The sequence below is a fragment of the Squalius cephalus genome (assembly GCF_949319135.1).
Source record: "Squalius cephalus genome assembly, chromosome: 12".
Lineage (NCBI taxonomy): Eukaryota > Metazoa > Chordata > Actinopteri > Cypriniformes > Leuciscidae > Squalius > Squalius cephalus.
The window spans coordinates 26491904-26519843 of record NC_137133.1 but is presented as its reverse complement, the minus strand read 5'-3'; the positions used below and the strand labels follow the sequence as shown (position 1 = coordinate 26519843).

The 27940-nt window shown below is 37.2% G+C and overlaps 2 protein-coding genes across 4 annotated transcripts in view; one reads left to right on the top strand and one right to left on the bottom strand.

The window, feature by feature from the left end:
* pla2g4ab (phospholipase A2, group IVAb (cytosolic, calcium-dependent)) overlaps window positions 1-27690 on the bottom strand; it is a 33443-nt gene extending 5753 nt beyond the window's left edge. Inside the window, exons 1-14 of one of the 3 annotated variants that reach the window (XM_079888786.1) lie at window positions 27592-27660; window positions 11730-11929; window positions 11455-11603; window positions 11102-11284; window positions 6347-6482; window positions 5662-5743; window positions 5359-5507; window positions 4839-4952; window positions 4220-4257; window positions 3976-4120; window positions 2085-2221; window positions 1781-2003; window positions 1554-1668; window positions 154-291 (exon numbers count right to left, since the gene is read on the bottom strand). In XM_079888786.1, coding sequence (XP_079744912.1) covers window positions 154-291; window positions 1554-1668; window positions 1781-2003; window positions 2085-2221; window positions 3976-4120; window positions 4220-4257; window positions 4839-4952; window positions 5359-5507; window positions 5662-5743; window positions 6347-6373 — 1168 coding nt within the window. In that variant the 5' untranslated portion in view covers window positions 6374-6482; window positions 11102-11284; window positions 11455-11603; window positions 11730-11929; window positions 27592-27660. Of the gene's footprint in view, window positions 1-153; window positions 292-1553; window positions 1669-1780; window positions 2004-2084; window positions 2222-3975; window positions 4121-4219; window positions 4258-4838; window positions 4953-5358; window positions 5508-5661; window positions 5744-6346; window positions 6483-8301; window positions 8719-11101; window positions 11285-11454; window positions 11604-11729; window positions 11930-27591 lie in introns of those variants that run through there. The other 2 variants (XM_079888787.1, XM_079888785.1) reach the window with 2 other exon arrangements.
* ptgs2b (prostaglandin-endoperoxide synthase 2b) lies at window positions 9344-13172 on the top strand. Its single transcript, XM_079888790.1, has 10 exons — window positions 9344-9457; window positions 9578-9694; window positions 9790-9933; window positions 10126-10269; window positions 10516-10697; window positions 10800-10883; window positions 11029-11275; window positions 11414-11700; window positions 11799-11946; window positions 12225-13172. Exons 1-10 carry the CDS (start codon window positions 9400-9402, stop codon window positions 12632-12634), a joined length of 1821 nt encoding a protein of 606 aa, XP_079744916.1. The 5' UTR covers window positions 9344-9399; the 3' UTR covers window positions 12635-13172.
* Window positions 27691-27940: the final 250 nt, after the last annotated feature.

The window sequence follows — 27940 nt, the reverse complement described above, 5'->3', positions numbered from 1 at the left end:
ACTGAACCAACACCCTTAAAGCAGGTGACATTTGACTCTGACAGTGAAGATTCCAACTATGTGGTGTCACTATTTCCATTAAATACACAGATATTATCTCTTTCTTATCATGGTTCTCTGCTTACTAGAGAAATTCAGAAAACGAGCCCATACCCATAAGGAAGTGAAGAGGGTTCTCTTTGTGCTTCTTAACCACATTTCCTCTGAAGAACTTGCTTCCAAAAAGGTCAGGGGTCATGAAGGTTCCATATTTAGCCATTCCGATCTCATACGGACTGAACTCCACCCAGTCTGTCAATTAAAACACGCCAATCAAAACACAACCATAACCTCAACAGAAATGTATTCACAATCAACAGAAGTCTGCGAAACATGCCCATGACAACAAATTAACAGCAACAAGTACAGTAAGAATAGGATTACGAATTATAATTTTGGACAACAGATCAAAACTAGTTTCAAAATAAACACAATGACAAAGAGCATATTTCAAATAGGGAATGTGCGAAAGCAAAGTTTCAGATTTCAGTTCCCAGGCAGTGTTGATAACGCGTCACTTAACGAAGGCAGATGCATGAATCAACTAAACAAAATGCTCACAACACAAAAGCTATTTTGTGTGACAAGGACTGCAGAAAATCGACTGACGCTTTTTTAGACAAAAAAGGATTAATCAAAGTCTGAGGTATTGACAGTCACCACAGTTTTAGTCTATTGTAGAGGTAGGAGTGGTTCGGATGTCTTTCTGTTGCATAGGACTATTTTGGAAACTCAATGCCACGTGACGTGAGGGTGATTCCCTTGAGTGTCTCTGTGTCTAAATAGTTGCTTTCATTCAGCCGCAGTTGAACTGTACAAACAGTACTGTGATGCATGTTTATAACAAAAACTTGACTGAATTTAGAGGACTAAACTATTAAAAGCTATTATACTCTTAAAATAGCTATGTGCATTAAAATACCCAAAAAAAACTGTGATGTGAATCTTTTCTTACGTAAGGTAGTTATAGTTACAGTACATTTTTTCAGTCTCAAACCAGAAAGAGCAGCCACCAGCTCACGAGGCATGACCTGCTCAGTCATGCTGGTGAGTGAACAGAATTAAGAGTGGCCTATATTCAATTACAGACAGACCTTTAAACAACTAAAACGTGTGGCACTTCAGGGCTTTAGAAAAACAATACAAGTATACTAAAAAAAGATATTCTGCATAGTTATTCACATTCTTGAACTAATCTTCTGACGTAATCTGGTTCTCCCCAGGCAATTCAAAAGGTCAGACTACTATAAATAGGATCCCCCTTCATTCATTCAGTGAATACATTGACAACAATGTAGCTGATAATGATCTTTTATGTATTTCCAAGGTATAGTATTACCTTACACAATTAGTTGGCACAATGGAAATGAATTTCTGAAGAAAAAAAACACTTATCCTTGACATTGTAATCATAGAAACTGTAGAAATTTGTTATACCGGTAATATGGTTTATAATGAAACCTTTTGCATTAAGAAAGACTCATTTAAAAAAAAAAAATGATTTGCCCTTTTACCTGCAAACTTGAGCTCAGAGACATCTGGTTTTACATGCAGGCAGGTGAACAAGGGCAGAGGTGCCTGAGCTTCATTTATCTTTTCCTGCAATTCACTCAACTTGGTGTCCATCCTCTGTTGAGAGAGCAGAAAGAGAAGCCTTTGTATTGCCAGTTGTGCATTGTATATTTATGAATAAGTAAAGGCAAAAGCAAAGGAAACTCTCTCCAAAAGATCAGATACTCACAGCGGGAATGAGCGTCTCGCCTATCAACATCCCGAAGATATCTGTGAAGGTAACAGGCTGCCCAGATGCCTTCTTGCTCCACAAGGCATGTACGTATTTAGTGACGTGTTTGGGAAGGAGTAGTCGGAGAGGGTTACTGTTCACACGGTTCATCAGCTCCTGGTTGATCTGCTCTGGGCCTTTAGTGGGGAACTCTGGGTGGGAGTACAAAGTGGACATGTACCTGTAAGAGACAGAAAAGCAAATGTTGGTTTGCACTGGGATTTATTTGAGAAGGAATTAAAAGATGGACATGTCCTCATACCAGGTGGATCCAGAGAGTCCAGCAACATATGTGACACAGTCCAGAACTCCAGACTCATACAAAGCCTTCATAACCCCAGAGAACCCGACCATTGCCCTGAAACCTCCCCCTGAGCCCAGCACAGCAATCACTGGAACCTGCATTCAAGAAAACAAATATTACCAGCACAGCAGTATGCTAGTGAAATACTAGCAATAGGCTAGCAATTTACCTTTTCATGTAAAGAATAATGGGATTGTCTCGAATTTGGATTTCAGTCATTTATGCAGCATTTATGTCATTGTGGAGTTATTGAAAATGCAAGATGAGAACTAGTTTAAAGTTGATTTAAAAGTTTGAAGTTTAATTCACTTCCGCATGCTCTTGCAAAACATTTAACGTCAAAATGAAATTGAATATTTTCTAAATACATGCTATTAATCCGATTGTGAACGATTCATCCAGGCATGTTTCATGCATGTCGGTGAAAGTGACCAGACTTCTCTCTGGTGATGAACGCCGGGCTTTTCCAATCATTTTGTCAGCTTAAAGGGTTAGTTCACCCAAAAATTACATTTCTGTCATTAATTACTCACCCTAATGTCGTTACAAACCCGCAAGACTTTCGTTCATCTTCGGAACACAAATTAAGATATCTTCAATGAAATCCGAGAGCTTTCTGACCCAAATTTTTGGGTCAACTAACCCTTTAAACCCCTTCCCTTTCTTACAATCAATTGCAAAGTCGCATTCAGATCTGCTTCCATCCAATGAACAACTGATGGACATAATTAATACCCACCCTACATTTTTCTTTTTGTTAAATTTCACTTTCACTCAGATGTACATGATGATACAGAGGAGAAGATCTGTTGCTACTTTTGTTATATCGCAACTTTTTCAGAACAAGGAAAGCACACTGGCTTTGATGAATGACACCAAACCGAAACGTTTACAGGTTGACACCAAAGAAATTTTGATTGTTTGCCTGGCTAAAAGTCAAGTGAGAGAAGTTGAAGAAAATCATAATTGTGCTACCAAGATGTGAACGCAGCATCTTTGAGTTTGCGCTGCAGATCCTTAGCCATAAGGCTAGCATTTCTAACAGCATTGTAACTGTATTGTAACCAGATCGATTTATGTGCAGAAAAGCAGTTCAACTTTTGTAATTTCCTGCCTATGGTTCTTTTTTTTTTCTTTTTTGGGGGGCTTATGAAATCCACCAAGTAATAAACCATTCCTGTGAGTTCTCACAAGTATTAGCTAACACTTCCTCTTTATATTTGGACTATGTCCATTTTCACATGCTGAGCCAAGACTGAACTTGAACTCGCAAAGTCAGAAAAATGCGCCAAAGAAAATAAAAACTTGATAATGAAGGGGCCTATGACATACAGAGAATGAAACACAAAAACACTGTCAGTCTTCAAAGTGCTCATTATTATTAAGAGTTGTAATGGTCAAATATTTAAACATTTTGTCACGTCCACTTAATGTGGACAAATATCTTATCTGGTAGATAATGACTTTGCTAAATTTATGTGGAAATCGGAGTTGTCTGAGAGAGTTCTGCGTCAGCAGCTCTACACAGTCTATTTTCTTTTCTTACTATGTCATGTATGTCTTGGCTTTCTGTACTTCATTAGGTGTCTCCATCTGCATGACAGCAAGCTGACATCTGCATCAAACACGTAGGCTACTACTGTACTATTTCTGCAACTGCACGACCAGTGGAGAAAGTGTAACCGAGGCCAACTGTGCGAGTAAACCTCACTTCCCTGGCCTCAAGAGGCACACTAGCGATAGACACAAGAATGTCCTTGTTAGTGCGGAAACGCCGGTTTGAATCCCGGTCGGAGCGGGGCGAGCAGGACCGGAGGGGTTATAAAAGCAGTTGATTAATAGGTGGTACCTCATGAGGAGAGGAAGGGAGGGAGGAAGGTTTCTCCATGTGCAGCAATTTCTTGATGCCCAGCATGACTCTATCACGCCGGTGTTGTCTGTAGAGCTTTTCTTTAGGACACAGATCCAGATTGAATCGCAGGTCCATTGTGTAGCTGAGAACAGTTAAAAAGAAAGTCATATGTATGGCGCTTCAACTATAAAAGTTCTTACTATACACAACAGAAGCCAGTTTTGTTCATTGTGATACGTACCACTCCTCCAAGGAAAGCTCTAAGTACACATTGGTCATCTGTGGAAAAAACATTAATACCACAGGTCAGATCAAGGGAGGAAGAAGGCAAGGGGGAAAGAAAGAAAGAAAAAGAAAAGTGAATCAGCAGAAAAGGATAGTCGTTTTAGAGGAAGTAAACTTTGTTTTAAGATTTAAGATTACAAAGATAAACTTTTTTTTTCTTTGGAGTAACATGCACCATTGAATTGTTCACAAACTTTCGATTTTAATGTTGAATTTCTAGTTAGGCGCAAGTAAAAGAAAAGAAAGAAAGAAAGTGGATGCACTGATTTCGAAATCCTTGCCGATATAATAAGCTAGTTATTAGTTTCATGTTATGATTAATAACTGAAATATGGTTGACATTATAAAAATGAAAAATAAAAGGAAATAATAAAAAATGTAAACATTAAAAAATAAATGTATAGAAATGAATAGTATGATTGTATGCAACAAGTGAATTCAGGCATCGCAGCATTAAAATGTACAATATAAAAGTACATTCGATCAGTTTTCCTTTTGAAATCTTTGAAAATATAAGCAACTCATGTGTCATGTGCTCTTAAAGGGAAAGTGCTCCTCAAATAGATATAACTTACTTTTCCTATAAGAAATGACACCAGCACTGTTTGTCCAACTTTGAGTTTAGAGATGTCATATGAGGCCGTACCCAACTTTTCATCAACAACATAGTTAGCATCCATTAATGTCAGCTGGAAACAAGAGACAGAAACCATATCATTGACTGTACATACACTACTAAGTAAGAACAACGACTTCCAAAAGCCTGATCAGCATAAAACATTTGAAGGAAGGTTCAAAATACTACATGTAGTTGGAAATAGCAAGACCTTACTAAAGTAACCTGAATTGTGAGTGCACTGCCATCAGGAAGTGTGTAATTTATTCAGTGATTAAAAAAAACACTTCTCCTATCCCAGTTTAATATGCAGAGACATTTTGAGGTTGATGTCCTCTGACTCTGGTTGGTCTGGGTTTTTTTTGGGCAGCCCAACATGCCATCTCTCAATCAACAGGTGAGGTGACTGAGGTGTTCAAGAAGAGCTGACTAAATTTAGATTAGATGCGTAAATTCATTTTCAGTTTCTCTTTACTTACCTTTAGCACGTTGTCTTGGTTGGGGTCGAGGATGAATTCAAAGGTCTCATTCCACTCTGGATTGATGTCGTTATCTATATGTCGTGTTTTCTTCCTGCTCTCAGGGGCGTTGGGGATGAACAGCTCCACATATGGGTCAGGGGTATCCACTACAAGCATGTTTAGTGTTAGGAACATTCTCTCTCATTCCTTTAAGTTTAGTAACTGAAGAAAGCAATGCATGATGTTGTGTAATGTACAATCACTGTTCTGTAAGTACCTAAACTTTTCATTTTAAAAGTATGAAATATAAAGTATCCTCACACAGGTCTCCGAGAGCTCCTTTGGTGACATTTTCAGCCCGCAACACTTTCACTTGGAATTTGTGTGACATTTGCTGTTCAACCTAAGAAATAAACACTTTCTTTCCAATCAGTATAATCATCATTATGCGTAAATTCAAAAAAAATAAATAATAATTTTTCACTGACTTTAGAAATGTAGTCTTAATACAGGAAAAAAAGGGAAGTGCTGATTAATGCGAGCACTGTGTCAGGTTGGTGTGATTAACATGTCTTTTTTTACACCAACAAAAAGCAGTTAGCCAGCAGCATGCAAATATCTATCTTAAACTTAAAACTGGTGAATTATATTCACCAGAATTTATGTGGAGGCATTTGATTTCTCTGTTTCTATTCATTTAATGCCACAGAATATGTCCAATTTTGCTCATTACTCATGAAACAATCTATATATGCACAAAGAGCCTGTCCAAAAATCCTATGTATGATCATTAGACAAACAGAGACGTTTCATGACATCAGCATCCCTGGTGTAAACTTAACAGAAATACAAGAAGTTCTTGGAAACCAAAATAGTGCATTCCCAGAAACATCTGTGCTGACAAACTGCCTTATGTTTTGGCTAACCACTTTGAAAGCCAGACTCCACTGATTTAGGCTTTTACTGCTATTCTCAGGCATAAATCTAAGATTTTTGTTCTACTTACAAAGATGTGATGATCTGTGAGTGACATGGTGGCTTTATGGCCAAATTAGACAAAACAGGCTGGTTATCCTAAGACCTCTTCAAAGAACTTTGCTCCCAGAGAAATCTTCTAGCAATGCTCCTGGACATCTAATGCACTGAAAAAATAAGAAATAAAAATAAAATCAATTCTTCAATGACAGGGTATACTTTATAGTGAAATTACTGACACTCTAATTTTGTTTTTTTTAATAATTGTAGAAAATGATTTTACATCAAAAAATAATCTCATGATCTGAATGGGGACTAAACTCAAATGTACGAAGAGATTACATATGATGGAAAGAGAATGTTAAGGTTATACTCACTGACTGTCTAATAACATGCATAGAACATCACATACATTATCATAAAATAACTCAACACTATCCTGACTAGACACATGGTTGGGATTGTAGATGATTTTACAAGTTCTAAATTCTGTAAGTTAACAAAAATGCATTAAAATGTAACCTTCCTTACTTAAAAAAAAAAATCAATTACAGACAAGTAAAATGCAAAAAAAGTACAAGGCAAATACAAGGCATTGTGGTACGGTTTAAAGTATGTAAAAAGAATAACAACAACTAAAATATAAAATGAACATACAAAATAATAAAATACTGGGAGAAAAAGAGCTATAATACTAGGGCAGTTACATAAATTTGAAAAGCTTTAAAATTTGTGTTGTTTTTAGAAGCTTTTTGTTTTGTGATCTCATGTTTGAAAGACTGTCAAAGTATATTGTGAGATCAGTATTACAAAAGGTAATATATGAGGGTTTCTTTTGAGTTATGTCTGTCTTTATAACGTTCCTTACCTTATTACATCACTTCCGGTGTAGCAGGGCATTTGGTGCATTCATGTGTGTGTGTGTGTGTGTGTGTGTGTGTGTGTGTGTGTGTGTGTGTGCATGTTGTGTATGTATGAAAGAAAAAGGAAGAAATATAGGCAGGCTTTACAGACAGAATGAAAAGACGTGGAAATCATCATACTAGAAACGGGAAGTGTGCAACCAGTCAACCGAGATAGTGTCTGTGGTGAGGGTAAAATTGTGCAAGTACGACTTTCATAGTCTGAACTGCTTTCTTATACTGACTGAGCACACAGTAAGTTGCAATGACTTCGACATTAAATACAGCAAAAACATCATCAGCATATGTGCTTTAAGTTCAGCATTATATTTGTTTGTATGATGGAGTGGAGTGAATATTATTGCACAATCCAACATAAGCTAAAATTGCATAACGGAGAATGTCGGGTTCTCTGATCAGCTAAACTAGCCCATCCATAAAAACAATGGCGCAAAAAAAAAAAAGGCACATACAAATCAGTTGTTACCCAAACTGGCCCTTGGGACCTTGAGTGCCACACAACGCTTTTAATGCTCATCAGCGCGTGTCATTATCACGCAGGGCAGAGCACGTTCACATCAGTGCTGAATGGATATGGTCACGTAGACATGAAGGCAAATCAAATCAATAACAGTGCCTCAAAACTCTCATTAACATTAACAAACATTATATTATATTGCACTGTGATCGACAAAAGGTTTATGAAGTGATGATGCTTCTAAATCTGTTACTTTATTCCCTAAAAAACGTAAAACTTCAAACACGCTACACTCAGAACTTGTAGGCTACATTGTGTTCTGCATTATAATATCGCTAAGTAACTTTGTTAGTTAATTTGATTGCACCGTATTTTCTACGGTGTTATTTTCCGTATCGGTTATCTGTCAACAGTGCCATTGGCCTATCTATCGCCAAACCGAATGGAAACTTCTTAAACATGCAGTCGTACTTAAAACTTTCCGCAGATAAGAGCTGACGTTTCCCTCGAACTACGCACCGCTATTTTCAAGTGACATGATGTTATATGAACAACACAGCTTGCCTGCAGTAAAGTACTGACTGAGTAATCAACATTTCATCTTACCCTGGGCTGGAGTGCACGCCAAGCCAGAAATCCAGAAAAAATAAATAAAAATCAGTCGTTTTCCTTCTATGCAGAGAGTGCGCTTGAGTCAGACTATCATTTTAAAGAGGAGAGGAGGAGGAACTACAGCTTCCTATGATGATAAAATCTAATCTTCGTCAGTCTCTTCTCTTGTCCCGCTCTGTGCGCTTTGCTTTTCATTCTGCAGTCAAAATACCCGTTACTTGATAGGCTATAGTAAAAATATATATATATAGGCTATAAAAAAAAACATTGTCCGAACATCGTTTTAAAGACTGAAAAGGGCAAAACAAAAAAAAAAAAAAAAAAAAGTGCAAATTCCGTGCAAAACAATGAGTAAGAAAGAGTGATCTATCGCGAGGAAGTATAAATATGATGAAGAAAACAGGTTTCTCTAGCTAGCGGACCTGCTGAGCGGTTGAGTCATGTTTCATTTCTTCCACAAGATGGCACTTCTTTGTATTCATGCTAGTTTCATACATTTTTGAGGAATGTTTATTAAACATTTCCTACAAATACAGTTAATGCATTAACCATGATTATTTTATACTAATTTAATAGTAGCCTAGAATGTTTTCACGAATGCTTTCGTGTTTTCAATCATTAATATAAAAGCATGCCTTTTTTTAATGTCCGGACTCCGGAGGTCATCGACCAACAAACAGCGATTGAAAGGAAATGTAGCCTATTTATAATTTTTCTAATGAAGTTTTCAACAACTTGAAATATATGAGTTGCCTATTATTATTAGGCAGGCTACAATCTATTAAAACAGTTTTGTTTTGCTTTATTGGTAAGTGACAAAAATGATAAATTAGGAAAACATAAATAAACGGTTATTATCGTATCTCCGAGAGCCTTCGGGATATTAGTTTTTATGACATCCAATAATCCGATAATACGAAGGTTGGCTACCAACATGATGTCATTCTCAGTATTGCAGTAGACGATGAGTCAAGCTCGTTGCGTCACATTTGACTGCGCATATAACTACACCTCTCTCACTCGAAAGATAATTCATTCTCTGATCTGAACTGGCGAGGAAAGAACCAAGACATACCAATACACGCCACTGGAATGAATAGTTTGATATTATTTATTCTTTTGCACCTGGGGTTCATGGTTTGCCAAGGAGGTAAGCCATTTCTTCATTCATTTCTATTCCTATTTATCAACTATGATTTTTTTTTTTAATGAATTACTTCAGTGCTATAAAAGTGAAGCCGTCTAAAATAACCCTTTTTTGGTGATGCAGCCAACCCCTGTTGCTCTCAGCCATGCCAGAATCGCGGTGTCTGTACTGAAATGAGCTCAGACTCGTATGAATGTGACTGTACACGCACTGGATTTTACGGTCAAAACTGCTCAACACGTAAGGGAAAACTGCATAGACTTCTGTAAACGAATAAGCTTCCTGTTCTCTGTCAATACCCGACTAACTTTTTTACTTTGGTTTCTTTTTTACAGCCGAGTTTCTCACATGGGTTAAAGTTTCTCTGAAGCCTTCTCCCAACACGGTGCATTACATTCTCACACACTTCAAAAGCTTGTGGAATATTGTCAACAAAGTGTCGTTTTTGAGAAATGGCATAATGCGATACGTGCTAACATGTAAGTTAACACTTTTCATGCCTGAAATGATCTTTTTAATAAAACCTCCAATTTGACTTTAATCTTTGATATAATTGAAATAGCCTACTTTAAATTATAATTGATATATTTGCATACATTATTTTTGAATGATAATGATTTAAATTATAATTAAAACTTTAACTTTAAAAAGTTTATTTCCTCCTGGTCCAGCACGTGCCCATTTGATTGACAGCCCCCCTACATTCAATGCTGACTATGGTTACAAAAGCTGGGAAGCCTATTCCAATCTCTCCTACTACACTCGTACACTGCCTCCTGTCGCGAATGATTGCCCAACACCAATGGGAGTCGCAGGTGAGTCTCTCTCTCCTCAGACCTGTTTTCTCACATTTCTAGCTTGACAGTTAGACAGGAAGCTTGCGGACTCAACCTGTCCGCCTGCATGTCTTGGGTGTGTGGACGAGAAAAGCGCATAGAGATATTTCTGTCCATCAATTAAAGTCACTGAGTCCACTTTTAGACTGGTGTATAACACTCAAAAATGAAGATGTAAATATACAGTGGAGGTCTTTTACTCATTTGTTGTTCTGTCTTTTGCAGGCAAGAAAGAGCTGCCAGATGTGAAGCTGCTGGCTGAGAAACTGCTTCTCAGGAGGAAGTTCATCCCAGACCCTCAACGCACCAGTCTTATGTTCGCTTTCTTTGCCCAGCATTTTACGCACCAGTTCTTCAAAACTGACATGAAGAAAGGTCCAGCTTTCACAAGAGCCCTGAATCATGGGGTGTGTATCTTATACATACTGTATAACCTTTTCAAGTGGCACTTATTAATGGTCCTCTCACATTCACTTTGGTATCTGACTGACTTTGCTTGGTGTCTTTAGGTTGACTTGGGTCACATATATGGACAGGAGCTTGAACGCCAACACAAGCTGAGACTTTTCAAGGACGGAAAACTGAGATATAAGGTAAGGAATGTTTCCACCCTAGAATTAACTAAAATAACCTCCTCCAGTTCACTGAACTCTGAACACTGAACAATTTGACCTCTTTCATATCGCAAGCCTGGTCGTCTGAAAATTTGACTATATTCGTGTTCATTGCTTTAACCAGATTCTGGACGGTGAGGTTTATCCTCCGACAGTCAGTGAGGTTCAAGTAGACATGCACTACCCTCCTCATATACCTGAGTCCCGACGTTTTGCCGTGGGTCACGAGGCCTTTGGACTGGTTCCTGGACTCATGATGTATGCCACCATCTGGCTGCGTGAACACAACCGAGTGTGTGATATATTAAAGCAGGAGCATCCTGACTGGGATGACGAGAGGCTGTTTCAGACCGCACGGCTCATCCTTATTGGTAAGTGTCCTGTAGAGAAGGACATTTAGATTCAGGTCAATATTTAATGTGGACAATTTTGCAGGATGTGTTAATGGATGTACCTCAAAATACATTTACAAGATGGTTTAACGTTTGTTCTGTATTCTGACTTTACAGGTGAGACGATCAAAATTGTGATTGAAGATTATGTCCAGCACCTTAGTGGATACAATTTTAAGCTCAAGTTTGACCCTGAACTTCTCTTCAACGACCGTTTCCAGTACCAGAACAGGATCTCCTCTGAGTTCAACACCCTTTACCACTGGCACCCCCTTATGCCTGATGAATTTCACATCCAGGACGAAGTCTACAATTACAAGCAGTTTCTCTTTAACACATCTATACTGACAGACCATGGCGTCAACAGCTTGGTTGAGTCCTTCACCAATCAGATAGCTGGAAGGGTAAGACAAGAAAAATACGTTTAGTTTACCATATTTTGGAGTAGTCTACCGCTGGTGGTGAGGATTTGGTGAATCTTAAATCTTCTCTGTTACTCCAGGTGGCTGGAGGGCGTAATGTTCCACCGGCTGTATTAAAGGTGGCCATGAAGTCAATTGAAGACAGCAGGCAAATGCGCTACCAATCCATCAACGCCTACAGGAAACGTTTCAACATGAAGCCATTCAAATCCTTTGAAGAAATGACAGGTGAGAGTTAATATATTTATATTGATCAGGTCTGAAAATAGATGTTTTCTAATGCAGCTATTTTGCCTTCAGCATAGGCAGCTGTTTTATGTCTTTACAGCATAATGATAAATATAAATACAATATTTATTACAGTATTTAGTGCGCACACACACACACATTTTCATATTAACTTGCCTAAGCCCAGCTGCATTTTATAAGCATACCCTGCAGATATTGTAAAATCAGTGGTATTTCAGTCGACAATTTGAGTTGACTGAACTTGTTTTATGTTTTAGGAGAAAAGGAAATGGCTGCTGAACTTGAAGAGATGTACGGAGACGTAGACGCTGTGGAGCTTTATACTGGTCTGCTGGTTGAGAAACCCAGGCTCAATGCCATTTTTGGGGAGACCATGGTGGAGATGGGTGCCCCCTACTCCCTCAAAGGACTTATGGGAAATCCCATTTGTTCCCCTGAGTACTGGAAACCAAGCACATTTGGTGGCAAAGTGGGCTTTGAGATTATCAACACTGCCTCTCTGCAGAATTTGGTTTGCAATAATGTCAAAGGGCCCTGCCCTATGGCGTCCTTCTATGTGCCTAATGTAAAAGATTCGGTACCAACCACTATTAATGCAAGTACTTCCCACTCAGATCAAAACGTCAACCCAACAGTTTTACTAAAAGAACGGACGTCTGAGCTCTGATAGATGTATTCTGTAAGAAAATTGATTATTTATTTATTTATTTATAGGATATTTATTGTATTTATTGTACTGAGAACAATATCTTTTAATTCCTATTTTTTGTATTTTTGATGAATAGTTTTGTACAAATCTGATGTTATATTTTTATCTATTTATTAAATATTATGTACATTTTATGTATTATAAAAAATGTTTACATTAGACCTCGGATTTCAGCACCACTATAATGCTGATCAGCTTATTCTGTCATATTGTGTCTTGATTTTACTTGAATCCCATTTCTAGTTGTTTACAATGTTTAAATGGTTTAACTTGTGTTGTTTGTTTACTGTCTGCCCTTTTTCTTCCTTTGTTTCATCTCAAGATCTTAGAATACTAACTAAACAAAAAAACTTTCTTTCTAACAAAATGTCTCACACTGTTTGTTTTTTTTTTTACTTTTTAAACACTTGTTTAATCTAAAAAAGTATTGATATTTTCTTGTTTTATACTTGAAATTTGACTATGAATTAATAAATCACAATAAATTAATATTTTTACCTTGTGTTCTGTGAATTCTTAAAAATGAATTTCTTTCAAAAGATTTGTATTAGCGTTTTGCAACAAGATAATACATTTTATTTAGTATAAATTATTAGACCAAGGTTTATTAGCGATCTGAGCAATTCTAAAATAGACATAACTTGCAATTCCAACAACCCTGAGTGGTAGTGTGAAAATATATAAAACAAAAATATGCACACAGCAAATTCCAAGGTAATAAATTTAGTCTTTATGATGACAGGTGTTATTATTGTTAGTCTACAGAAAATGCTTTATGACTTGCACACACAAATTTGTCTGAACCAATATTGAAAAATGCAAATATCTTGAGTGGATTACACCATAGTTCAAATTCAAAGTGATTTAAAATGATTTGCAGGTCAGTATCATAAATTGCATCTCACTCAGGCAGAGCAATTCAGAACTTTGAGAAAGAACATCTATGACATTGTCAGGGATGAACAGAATTGCAAAGCACCACTGCATTCTGGATAATTTGCAGTTGTTTGGGAATGAATGGAGGAAGGCTGGTTTAAATACATCACAGTAGTAAGTCCAAGAGTTGTTCAGCATGCTCAGATAGGAAGAGTCTGACTTTCACGATGGTAGAACACAAATCTGCATGAACGTTCTGTGTAATGTGGTCAATAAAAATTTCGTTCAAAAAACATTGATTGTATTATTGGTGATGAGCCTCGTTGAGGGAGATGTAGTCATAAATTGCTGAGCTGGGGTCCATTTTCCGAAGCCGACTATGTTCGCAAGTTCTGTCATTACCAACACAATTCAACTGAACTTTTGGAAAACGCACCTCTGGCTGGGAAGTTGAGGAGCTCTGACATCACTATGAACTGGAGGTGGTATTCTTTTTCTCAGAATACCTATTTTTTAACATGTAAAACATATTTATCAATACATAATCAACATACTAAATTGTATAGTGAACAACGATAAGGGTTTGAGGCTCCCTTATTTCACCACTAATTGTGGTTCGTTTTTCTTATTTAAAGGGGACCAATTTTTCAAAATGTACTTTTACATGGTGTTCAAACATAAATGTTTTGGCACTGTGTGTACACAACCACCCTATAATGGTAGAAATCCACCCAGTCCTCTTTTTTAATCCCCAGAAATCATAAGCAGTGTCTCAGAACAAGCCGTTTGTAGATTCTAGCAATGTGATGTCACGACTGCTGACGGACTCTATTAGCATAGACCTTTTTCAGAGCAGCGCCATGACAGATATGAAAGAAATTTCTACTTTTTTTGATAATTATTGACAATCAGACTCCAGAGAATCTTGCTGCACTGGTTGGGTTCCAATCGGGCCAAAAACCTAGGACTAGTTCGCAAAAGTTCTAAATTTGTAAAAAATTTCGATCAGATCCGAGGCATGCATTTTGTTCGTCTTGAGCCAAGGATTCCAAAGATATAAGACACTTGAGCCTAACGGTTTAGGAGTTATGACTTTCATTCTTTTCACCGCTGTAGCGACCCCGTCAGGCCGATCGGAGCGAGCCTTGGTGACATTGTAGACCAGGGTTCCTCAAACTCGGTCCTGGAGGGCCGCTGTCCTGCAGAGTTTAGCTCCAACACTGATCAAACACACCTGATCAAGCTAATCAATGTCTTCAGGATCACTAGAAACTCACAGCTAGGTGTGTTTGATCAGGGTTGGAGCTAAACTGTGCAGGACAGTGGCCCTCCAGGACCGAGTTTGAGGAACCCTGTAGTAGACGGTCTGACTGAGTACTACCAGCCCTCAAAGTTTCAAGTCTCTATGACTTACAGTTTGGTCTGCCCTATCACTTTTATGGGAGAATGCTGATCTATGGAAATTTGAACAATTACAATAGGGTTTCAGCGCTATGCGCTAGCTTAATTTATGGTCTTTTTTATGATGGACATAAACAGAGGATTATTTTAGGAGATTGTTATGGTGATGCGGAGATGAACCCAATGGCAGACAGTAAATACTTCACACAAGGTTTATTAATGACAAAAACAGAAAACAAAACCCACGAGGGGGCAAAACAAGACCGGATAGACTATTTTGGACTGACAAAACTAGACTAAGACTCAGACGAAAAACTAGACAATAAACTAACAGCTAAGACAGGATCAAACTCTTCTTTCTAGACAAGACTTTCAACAGGTTACTCACAGATTGTTTCACACAATGAATGACAATGAACCGGCACAGGACAGCAAACACAAGGGGATTAAATAGGGAGAAACTAATGAGGGAAACAGGTGACAAGGGTAAAGCAATGATGACTAAACGAGGATAACAAGGGGGCGGGGCGAGGAACAAGACAACACAAGCACATGGCCCAGCAAAAGGCCATGTGTGTGAACATAAAACATGGGTCTGTCATGATCCTGCCTCAAGACCAGGGAAAATCAAAGACTAGAAGGCAGAATCATGACAGAGATAATCTTTACTTTACAAAGTCCCAAGCTTTAGTATGCAGTGTGCACCCCTTCAGCTCTCTTCAAATATGTCAGTTCTCATAAAACTGAACCACTGACCACATCAAAGTGAAGAGAAGCATCGCAAGGAGTAAAGCTTTTGACAAGAAGCGTCCGATTAGGCCCCATAATTGTGCAAGTGATTAGGACTTTGCCTTTGTGCTTCTGGTCATCTCTGATTTTCCAAAGCTTTCCTGTATGAGCTCCATCTAGCTTACTTCTGTGGGCAAACTAAAGGACAATCTCCCATTCTCTGTGATAAATTGGCATAAAATTGGCACCGCGGGCCAGAAGGGAAGACTGTGGAGCGCATGTTTCCATTGCCTCATCACAGACTGTCTCCTCAGCGATTGATAGTGTACGCAGAGGTTTTTTTCACTGCCACCGAGAAAAGCCTGTGTGGCTGTGAGGCTCGAGAGGAGATACGTGCCATTTGACAAGTGATGAAAATAAGGGGCAGTTGGATCCGGTCCCTGCATGGTCACTTCCCATTGTGAGAACTTGGCAGAGAGAAATAGAATCAGAGGAAGAAGCACTTTTCAACATTCATTTTAACAAGAAATACAATGATCTTTTTTAACTGAAAAAAAATTGGTGTAGAAATAATTTTCACTCAGAAATTGCTAGTAAATGTAACAGTAAGCTGAAATAGTATTTTCTTGTATACCATGCTACAAGCATCTGTTTTAACATACTCCAGTGATCTTTGTTTTATCATTTTTACAGTGTATGAGCTCTCAGGGTAAAAAACTATCGACAACTGCCACAAGCCACATTACATGTTAAAGGAATAGTTCACCAAAAAATGTAAATTGTGTCTTCATTTACTTTAACTTTACATCTTTTTGTAGAAGACAAACAAAGGTATTTAGATTTTTTTTGTTGTCTGTAGCCTACACTGAAAGTCAGTGGGGTCAAAAATAACACACATTTATTGCATGGACCAAAATAATTTTTTTAAAAAAAACGAACGAACGAAACCAGACGACATGAGAGTGAATATATAATGACAGAAATTTCATTTTTGGGTGAACTACACTCTAATATTAAAATCTCAACACTGTAAAGGAATTTGAATACAGATTAACATGTTTGGAGAAAACTATAAACCTGTCAACACTTGGCATGCATCTGACACAAATGAGGTAATGCTTATAAGAATGCTTTTAGTTGGGTCCTGGAGCAAGATGACAGAGTGTTAACTCATCGATACAGTGTGCCACACTGTCTGTGGCCCTGCATTTAATGCTGTAAACATTCTCAGACCATAAAAGGAGAGACAAATATATAACATCTTCAGTATGTGCCACCCGCCTCATTCATTGGGTCAGATGACATTGCGTGTCTTTGGTTGTTTTGAATTTGTAATATCTTTCTTTAAAAATGAAGAGGACAGTGAAAAAGAACCCAGGGTAGGAACCTTCCTGTATGCCTGTGTTTATAGGAGAGTGTGCTTGTGTCTGAAATTATTTCACTTTCCTGGAAGGGAGAAGCAAAAATTCTCAGTTTAGGCAATCTGAACAACACATCTGCGCCTTACAGATGAATCCCATTTATCTTGAAAGATGAATAATACAGTCATTATAAAATTACTGTATGTTTATTTTGAGCGAGAGCCATCTTTAAACTTGTAAATGCTGCTCACACTTCACCCCGCATGTCGCATGTTTCCTTTAAACTTCCTAGCACAACTAAAAAAAGAATTTAAAAAGAAATGAGAGTTAAGCACAAGAGGAAGTTGGCATTCATAAGTAACAGACATCTCTTCATCAATCTTAGAAACATACAGACATGTAATTCTATACTTTCCCCTTTGAAATTACAAAAAAATACAACCTTGTTTAAAATGATATAAAAGTTTCAGCCTGCCCTGAACTGCCTCAGAATTTATTATATCTCAACAAAATTCCAGACTTCATTCTCTGTGTGGTCTCCTTAACGGAAGATAATAAACATAAAAAAAGATTAAACCAGGGACTTTGCCAAAAATGCACTTGACCTAATAATAAAAAGTTTCGTTTACTTAGCTTTACTGACATTTCAGCCATACAAGTGTACAGTGGCATGTTCTACAAACACATACTAAACAATAAATAAATAAATAAATAAAACACATTAAACCATGCAGTGGCATAACGCATAGCCACATTCTTATGCATTTTAACTACATTTATGCCATTTTTCCTGATGCTTTCCTCTGTTTTTCATCAAAAAATTCAATTATCTCTGTGAATCTGAAAATCTTGGCCTTGCATATGTGTATACATAAACTGCCACACGAAGAAGCCGTTTGAGATCATTGTTGTAAAACAACATTGATTCTCTCAAGTCTCATAACTTAACATGAAGTGGCAAGTTTGAATGCAAAATCATCAGTGAATAATGTATTAAAAGTCAGTCCGTTCCTCATTCAAAGCTAGCCTATAATGTATGACTTTAAATAGAAGACCTGGCACAGTAAATCAGAGTTTATAATTACAGTCAGTGCTATTTTAAGCATGTTTCAGATTGATGTTCAGAGTCAGATACTACAGGAATGAGGATATCATAGTCAGAAAGGGAAAACCCAACCAAAAACATGAATGAGTTCAGGGTTCTTTGGTAAGATGTCTTCCTTAATTATTAAATAAACTATTTTTTTCCATGCATGTTGTGATCTCAGGGGCCCTATCATGTAGAGGAATACTGGTCATAAAACCTATGACATCCACATGCATCAGCATCATTACCCTACTACTAATTGACCTCTCCATTCAAAATTTCCAGCTATATCAACTGGTCAGTGTCTAGACCAGACAGTCTTTGCACAACATCTGCAGAGAAACCAGCATGTCTCAATATCCACTTTACGTCACAACACTGCCACATCACTGCCACATCACACACTTTGCAACTGTTCTTGCCTATAGCCTACATCAGACTACATGCCAATCATATTAGTAAGGGGCGGTTTGGGTTTTCATTCTGTTTGTCTGAGTTCCTAGTTAGTTTCCCTGGTTGTTAATTCGTTTCCACACACCTGTTTCTGTTCTCCTTGATTACGTTCCCTATGTATTTTCGTTTTCGTCTTATATTAACGTGGTTGTGTTTGTGTGATCTCATGTGATCTCCTGAGTATTCCATGTAGATTTAAATAAAGACTGTTTTGTTATTAATCTCCTTCGTCGTAAACTTCACTGGAGCCACCTGTGACAATTACTCTACTGATATTGTTAATGTAATGCTTCTCTGGTAGGTGTACTGGAAATCAATGAAAAGTATAACACTAAAATGTCAAAATGGCTTTGCTACAAAAAGGTATTTATGTGTAGAATTGCTCTTATTCTTCTGCCTCATGGCATCCAGAAAAACGGCATTTAATTCAAGGTGTGAAAGGAAATGATATCATTTGAAGTTTACTAGTATTAACACACAAGTTTTAGTAACACACAAGTCTTTGAGCAGCAGTAACCGAATAAGTGATTGATTAGTCACAAATACCTCTCACCACTGCTATGGACCATTTTCAAAAGAATGCATTCAAAATTTTAATTAAATTCTTAAACGGTATGTTTATATATATGTATCTGATTCCCAAGAATAATTTTTAAATTGCCAATTGGCCACTTGTCCTATGAAACATGAAACACTACCTAAAATACCTCTAAGTATGCAGTATAATATGCGTCAGTGAGTTTGTATAGGTTTTAGTGTATATAGGCAAGAATGAGGCATTGCAACAAAGACATAAGGCTTGACTTGATAGTTTCTGACTAGCTTCTTGTGCAGTTAGTGATAAGATTAACAATGGCACACCTTTTCCTCATACTCTTTCTTGGGAAAATTTATTTATTTCCTCTAGTTACTTAGTCATCTCTATAGCTCCATTATAAAAATAATTTGACATATTTGAATATCCTTTAATTTAACATGATTAGTGCGTTTTTTTGAGAAGTGCTTAGTGATCAGACATACAGTTATCAAATTCAGGTGATAAAAAATTGCAATGAATTTACACTAAAAAACGGGCCATACATAATTAATAAGATAAAAAGTATGAATCATAAAAGGAGATTGTTGTGTGCTTTTGTAACCTTCTTTATGCAGATCTCTCACTGTACAGCATTACAATTTCTTCTTTTTTTGTTATTCTATCATTTTTAAAAATCCTGTTACAGGGGCATTTTTTTTCTAAATCTATAAATAATCTATCGTTTAAAAAGCCTTCTGTCTTCAAAAAAACATCTTCAAATGAGTGCAATTAATTTAACAAACAGTTCAATTTTGAACCTTTTTACTTGAATTATATCAAATGACTTATTAAACCCATATAGCAGTAAATTAGCAGTCTGTTCTCATGGAATGACTGAACAGTTCTGGCAGATCAGGTCAGAACCTTAGATGACTGTACAGAAAATCACTGTTAATTAAAAATTAAAATGTTCACGTAGCTACTGGGTTTTTCGTCCAAATAATTATACATGCACACACACCCTGACACGCACACATACTCAGATCTGATTGTGACTGTTTAATTGCTAATATTTGGCTTGCATCTCCAATTTTGTGATCAGTCACCTGAAACTGGAAATTTTGATCTCTAAACTAAAACAAAGAGAAGGAAATCCCCATTCATACATCAATTTGGTAAATAAGTCACTGGGAGAACAACAATGTCACATTCATTTTAGGTCAACACATACACTTGTTATGTTGAGTGCATTTGTCAAGCACAACGTTATTGCAAAACTACAGATCAAACAAAGATGTTTTATTATTATTTATGAGGAATATAAATTTATCAGTAACTACAAGCCATCAAGTGGTCTCAACCTAGCTAGCCCCTACTGAGGGACAGCTTCAGGTTACATTTTCAACCATTATTTGCAGTCTATTTATCTTTATATGAAAAAAAGGTTGTGTATTCCTATAGAAAATTAAATTACATAAGCACAATTTCACAAATCAGGTTTTTAAATTCAGCATGAAATTAAATGAATACATTTTTAATCTAGGATGCTGGTCCAATCATTTAGTCTGCAAGGTTTCATTTAGATCTAGCTCCATTTAATCAACAACTTATGGATAGAACCATGTCCCGCCCTACTTTTTTTCTTTTTCGATATTAGTTTCACTTGAATGTAAGTCACAATCCAAAGATCTGTCACTACTTCTGTTACATCGCGATATTAAACTCCATTTAGACATGTCCCAAACATTGATAGAGCTATAAAAATGGCATTCTAAATTGGATTCTAATCATCTATTATGTGTGTATTCTTCCATGATGAAAAATTATCATTACGTTCACCCTAAACCAATATGGAATGGCATTGATGCAGCCTTTTGGATCATATTTTAAAAACAACAGCAATGACAAATTATCAGAAAGTCCCCCACTCTACCTTTGCCCTAACAAATAGTGAACATTTTTGGAGGGAGGGAGGGAGGGAGGGGGAGAGAGAGAGAGAGAGAGAGAGAGAGAGAGAGAGAGAGGAAAGTGAAAATCTCAGGGAAAGTGCCACCAATACCTTAATCAAGTAATTTGGGGGAATTTCCCACAGACTACATCTCTGATACAACTGATATCTTGGTTATAGAAGGAAACCCTGAAACAGAGAGGTTTTGTTTGAGACCCGGGACAGCACCTGCTTCCTTGATACTTCCTCACTCTGTTTGTATGTTGGGGAATGTTTCCATAACACTGATACACAGGTCAGCATAGCATCCTTACATAGTCATAGCTTAAGCTGCCACATAAAATGGATGTCAATAACGGACACATACTCTAAATATCAAGTGCTTAAGTGCAAAAAATACCCATTTTTGTAGGAAAATGACAACAATCTGAGGGTATCAGAACCAAATTAGTTTAACTTTTTTTTTTACATTTTAGCACTCTATAGCTCATGTATTTTAAGACAAAGGACTTTAAGACACGACGTACATCAAAGAGAGTCTGTATTTACATCTGGAAGATGTATTTTTTGTGTTTGCTCATCTGCAATATGTCTCAGAGACAGTATAAAATTGAAAATGTTGGTAATTTTTGGTTTGGTATGGCTGTAAAACTGAACTATCAGATGAGTAACTTACACTAACTTGTTCACTTGTTTACAGCATGTAAACAGGGTGACTAAACTGATTTAGACTATATAAACATTTTGAGGAGGCTCTGAGAAGAGAAAGAAGTATGTTTAGCAGGTGGCATGAAGACAACATTTTTAGTTGAAGCAAATGGGTGGCTGCTGCTGGCAAGACTGCATTTGATTTATTTTGTTTATTGATCATCGCAAACACAACCAAAGGTATGCACAAAACACTAAAACAAGCTTGACGAATCATGAAGGCTTCTTAAAGGTCAACACACACACACACACACACACACACACACACACACACATATGTGCTCATGTAAACACAAGTGCACATAAACAGGAATCTACGTCATACAACTCACATCCAGGCATGACAAACTGTATTTGGTAATAAGCTTTTGTAAAGTCAGTTCATGGGTGTATTCTTATCATGTTAAGATCATCAGAGACTAATGTAACTAAGTAGTTGGGTGCGGCTCAAGATCAATCTTCTATAAAATACCAGATCAATATTTCTTAGTCTTCTTCACATACAGCTATTCATATTATTTAGTCAGTTTTAAAAATAAGACAAAACCTTTCCATTATATTAAAGAGATATTTCACCCCAAAATGAAATTCCTGTCATTAATTAATCACCCTCATGTCATTCCAAACCCGTAAGACTTTCATTCATCTTTGGAACACAAATGAAGATATTTCTGAGCCAGTTTTGTACTCTCCATTGACAGCTACGCAACTACCACTTTAACGCTTCAAAAGGTTCATAAAGAGATCGTAAAACTAATTCAAGTGAATTGTGTAGTTTAGTCAAATTTTTCTGAAGAGTCTCGATCACTTTATATGATGAACAGATTGAATTTAGGCTTTTATTCAAATATAAACATTGATCAGCGAAAACAGAAGCTCAACCGAACCTGCTTGACGCGCGAGAACAAACCTCATTGGTTCTTGAGGAAGCTCAATTGTGCTGCGTAACACGAGAATAAACATCGCATAAATTTTAAAATATTGCTGATCACTTACAAAGCACTAAATGGTTTAGCTCCGCAGTACTTGAGCGAGCTCTTAACGCATTATAGTCCGTCACGTCTATTACGATCTCAAAATTCCGGCCAGTTACTAATACCTAGAATATCAAAATCGACTGCTGGCGGTAGATCCTTTTCCTATTTAGCACCAAAACTCTGGAACAGTCTTCCTACCATTGTCCGGGAAGCAGACACACTCTGTCAGTTCAAAGCTAGATTAAAGACACATCTCTTTGACCTAGCTTTCACATAATACATTATAGACTTCTATAATTTAATGTTAGGCTGCATATATTAGGTCAGCCGGAACCGGGAACACTTCCCAAAAATCCTGATGTACTCGTTACATCATGAGAAGAATGGCATCTACGCTAATTTTAGTGTCTGTGTTTATCCCGAGGTTTTCCTGCAGCCTGCCGGATCCAGGCCGTATCCAGATCTGACGAAGGACCTTCGCCTGGACCGATGACAACGCAGTGCTGAAGTGCCAACTAGTCTCTCCCTATGGAGGATCCCACTACCACTATACAGATAAGGCGTTGTCGGGAAAATTCGTTTCGCGTTCCTACCCCAAAGCAACAAAATAAAATAAACTTCTTTATCAAAATTTATAAGGAAAGACAAGTACTTTGTTTAGGCTTGGCTTGTAGGGAATTCCAAACCTGCGTATATTCAAACGCACATAACTATAGAACCCATTCTAAATGCGCATGTGAACGCCATCAGCGTTTCTCACAGGTTCGCGTTTAAAGTCTGTGTAGAGGGAATGGTGTCGTCTTAGCGGCCCCTAATTTAATAACAAATGATCGTTGCGACGGAAGCAAATCAATCAAAACTAACTTTAGATGGAAATAACTTAACTCTGCTATAAAGCCAAAACAATCTCTGTTACCTTAAATTATACGCTTATCTCTGTAAAGCTGCTTTGAAGCAATCTACATTGTTAAAAGCGCTATATAAATGAAGATGACTTGACTTGACTTGACTTGAACCTCATTGGTTCTCACACATCAAACGAGGAAGCTTGAGCTTCTGTTTATCATAACTGGTAGGTTGCTGAATGTCTATATGTGAATAAAAGCCTAAATTAAATCTGTTCAACGTATAAAGCGATCGAGTCTCTTCAGAAAATTTGGACTAAACCGCTCATATGGATTAGTTTTACGATCTTTTTACTTTATGAACTTTTTGAAGCATCAAAGTGGTAGTTGCGTAGCTGTCTATGGAGGGACAGATTTTATTACAATTATCTTCATTTGAGTTCCGAAGATGAATGGAAGTCTTACGGTTACATGAGGGTGAGTAATTAATGACAGAATTTAAATTTTTGGGTGAACTACCCCTGGGAATGACAGGGATGTTCTTTTGCAGAGGTTAAACAGATCTAAATATGTAGGTTACAGCTGTCTAATTGCTAGATTTTCTCACGTCTCCCCTCAGGCTTAGGCGAAACAGGTAAATCAGTCATAAAACACCTGTGGAAAAACATGTTTTTGAAATGCATCATTCTGGAACTGTTGTCATACTTTCATGACAGTGATGCTGGGGCTAATGTGTGGTATTGGTTAATGATCATCATAGTTCATGCACAATGTTCATGAATAGTTCACCCAAAATTAAAAATTCTGACATTAATAATTTTCTCATCCTCATGTTTTCCTAAACCTGTCTGAGATTATTCTATTTTTCTATTCAGTGAAAGCAGACAAAAGCTTTCAAGTTTGTTTAAAACACAAAAGCACTATAAAAGTGGTCCATACGACTTGTGAGCTATAGTCCACGTCTTCTGAAGCCATATAATATCATTGTGTGATGAACAGACTAAAATGTATTATTCGCTCATGAATCATGAAGATTTGAAAACTTTCTTTTCTAACCACAGTAGCTCGGAGCACCTATCAAACTGGCCAAGTCATGTGATTTCAGCAAAAGCGGCTTCATTACCTCATACTTTTTGAATTCTGATGGTTCATAGCTAGAGGGTGTTGATCTGGTGAACACATGAACCAGTGTCGAATATGTGGTTTTAACAGATCTCGGGTCAGTTTTTTGTAATGTAGGTTCAGTTTTAATGAATTTAAATAATTATGCGTGATAGTTAATTGTCATTTGTTAAGCTAATTTAATTGATAAAGTCTTGCCTAAAACACAAAACAAGCAGAAATGAATTAAATTAATAAAATAACACAAATTAAACAGACACTTTATATACAAATTTTATTTAAGGATTTCTAGATTATATAAAACAAGGAGTGCAAAAAAGCGCTGCACGGGGTGTAAAATCCGTATCATGCCAAGGCAGTCAATTTAAGTAAATATAAAAAGCCTTTATTTAGTCATGGTTTAGGCAATTAAAAATCAGTTTACAGATAGCCGCACACCGACACATTGCGACTAATGAGCCTTCATCAGGGTGTTTAGATTACATTTAGTAGTGTCCACTTTCATAAAAAACAGATTTGTAATTGGTTTGCTTTGTAAAGGTGTCTGTATGAGTGGGCAGTGTTCACATTGCATTTACTGGCTTTGACCAGCAGGTGTTGAGAGTTTTGTGGTTCGAATCAGCTTCATTGCGAAGCAATTAATTGTTTCAGAGTTTTAAAAGGCTTAGTTTCTCCTATCACTATAATAATGTATGTAGCCTACTTTAAATGGCTAAAGCAATAATCTGTCTTAAAGGGATCCTATTATGCTTTTTCAACTTTTGAGCATAAAAAAAGATCTGCAAGGCTACAAAGCTCAAAGATATTTCAAGGAAGATATTTTCTTATACAGAATTCACTTCCCAAGAACTACAACAACGACTCGTTTGGACTACAGCACGTTTTTCCAGGCTTTGTGAAGACACAATGTTACTCATTTAAATAATCCCCGCCCACAGAGTACACAAAAAAGGGGACGAGGCCTGGTTGAGCTGCATTAGAGAAGACTAGTGAAAAACCTGCTTGCCTATTGTAGTCTTGATTGATTCATTAATGATTTAAAAATTTCGTTGTGTTGTGCACTACTGGGCCACTGTAGTTTTATGAACTGGATCAAACGATTCATTCATTATAAAGAAACGACTTCACGAACCTGCCAGGGCCCGTATTTATCAAGCCTCTGAGAATTATTCACAAGAACACTGCTAAGAATTGACTTAAGAGTAAAAAAAGTGCTTGGCTCAAAGCTGCACTTAAAAGTTAGTTATCAAGCATCTCAGTCGTAATTTACGTGAAGTGTAGGACTAAATCTAAAGTGTCAGTCTTAGTGTCAGATTCACAACACTTTGCTGTGCCACAAACGGGATTTTGGATGACGACATAGGCATGGACCAATCACTGAATAGATTTCCTTATTTAAGAATATTCTCAGATAAATTTACATGAATGGTAAAATTCCTAAGAGGAGTTAGTTTACATTCAATACACATTTGACAATAAATAAATTTCAAGAAAATAGATTTTGATAAACACATTGGAAATGAAAGATAAACACGTTTTCCGCCATAACTTAAATTAGCTACAAATTTAAACCGGTGTGCTGCTGTTAACTGACCATATAGCACCCCGATAGGCTGATTGGGTCTTGAATCAGCCTGAAGGGGTTGTATTCGCTATAACAACCGCCTCGCTCTACATTATCCCGCTTATTACATGGCTATCCACCAAATAAATCAATAATTTGACACAAAATATTGATTTAAAAACGCTTGTATTGCTTCCGCTAAAGAAAATAGTCCGTTCCATCTCTACGGTTAGAATCCTGCGTCCATAGCAACGCTCTGTTTTTCATATCAACGGTGTGTTATACTTCGCAGCGGTCTGTTATCAAGAAATAACAGACCGCATTCTACATTAGAATTCAACCAAGCCATGTAATAAGTAAGGGATAATGTATAGAGAGGCGGTCGTTATAGCGAATAACAACCCCGACAGGCTGAACAGGACCCCGACGCGAAGCGGAGGGGTCTTGAATCAGACTGAAGGGGTTGTTATTCGCTATAACGACCGCCTCTCTATACATTATCCCGCTTATTACATGGCTAGCTGCTACCTACAAAATAAATAAATAAATTGACACGAATTATTGATTTAAAAAGGAGTTTATTGATTTAAAAACGATTGTATTGCTTCCGCTAAAGAAAATAGTCCGCGTTCCGCGTCCATAGCAACGCTCTGTTTTTCATGGCAACGGTCTGTTATACTTCGCTGCGGTCTGTTATCAAGAAATAACAGACCGCATTCTACATTGGAATTCAGCCAAGCCATGTAATAAATGGTTATAATGGTGACCTAGAAATGTGCATCAGGGACTTTTTTGTTGGATAGTAATAATAAGCAAGTGTCTTTATAGAAAATGTCAACTCATCTGCCTTCCTCCTTTTGTTCCTCATAGGAAGTTATTTCTTGATAACAGACGCTGCGAAGTATAACACACCGTTGCCATGAAAAACAGAGCGTTGCTATGGACGCGGAACGGACTATTTTCTTTAGCGGAAGCGATACAATCGTTTTTAAATCAATATTAAACTCCTTTTTAAATCAATATTTTGTGTCAAATTATTTATTTATTTTGTAGGTAGCCATGTAATAAGCGGGATAATATAGCGAGGCTATACATAACAGACCGCATTCTACATTGGAATTCAACCAAGCCATGTAATAATATGATATAATCAGCCACCATGGATTCCAAAAGAAAACCGAACTGGTGGGAGGAAGAAGCGCTAGCAGTACTGCTTGCTGGATTAGTCGAACAGCGGAAACATGTTATAAAAGGCAAGTTCACCCCAACGTTAAGCAGCGCTGACAAAGATGATGCCTGCTCTGTCCAAATGATAAGTTAACGTTACCGTTTGATTAACTGCTCGTCGTCAAAAACATTCTTCGCCTTCTGAAAGATTCGCGCACGTCTCTCTGTCTCAGTGCCATCACAAACCCCTACTGGCAACTCCTAACCACTTAAAGGGGACATATCATGCTAAATGCACTTTTTTAGCCCTTAAATGCATTTTGTTGTATATTTGGAGTGTTTAGAAGTACAGAAAAGATGAAATTATTCTCTTCAGGTGCTTCGTTGATATCTTTATATTCTGTTTTGGCCTTATTTTTCAACCTGTTCCGATTTTTCTGTTATCTATGACGTTTTGTGAACTACACGTCACAGTATTTGCAGCGGAACTGCCAAATAAGGACATTGAC

Bases quoted from the DNA above. Each gene is read 5' to 3' on its own strand.
- ptgs2b (XM_079888790.1), top strand. From the start codon at position 9,400: ATGAATAGTTTGATATTATTTATTCTTTTGCACCTGGGGTTCATGGTT. The intron at 9,695-9,789 runs GTAAGGGAAAAC...TCTTTTTTACAG, and splicing joins CGGTCAAAACTGCTCAACAC to CCGAGTTTCTCACATGGGTT. The intron at 11,947-12,224 runs GTGAGAGTTAAT...TTTATGTTTTAG, and splicing joins ATCCTTTGAAGAAATGACAG to GAGAAAAGGAAATGGCTGCT.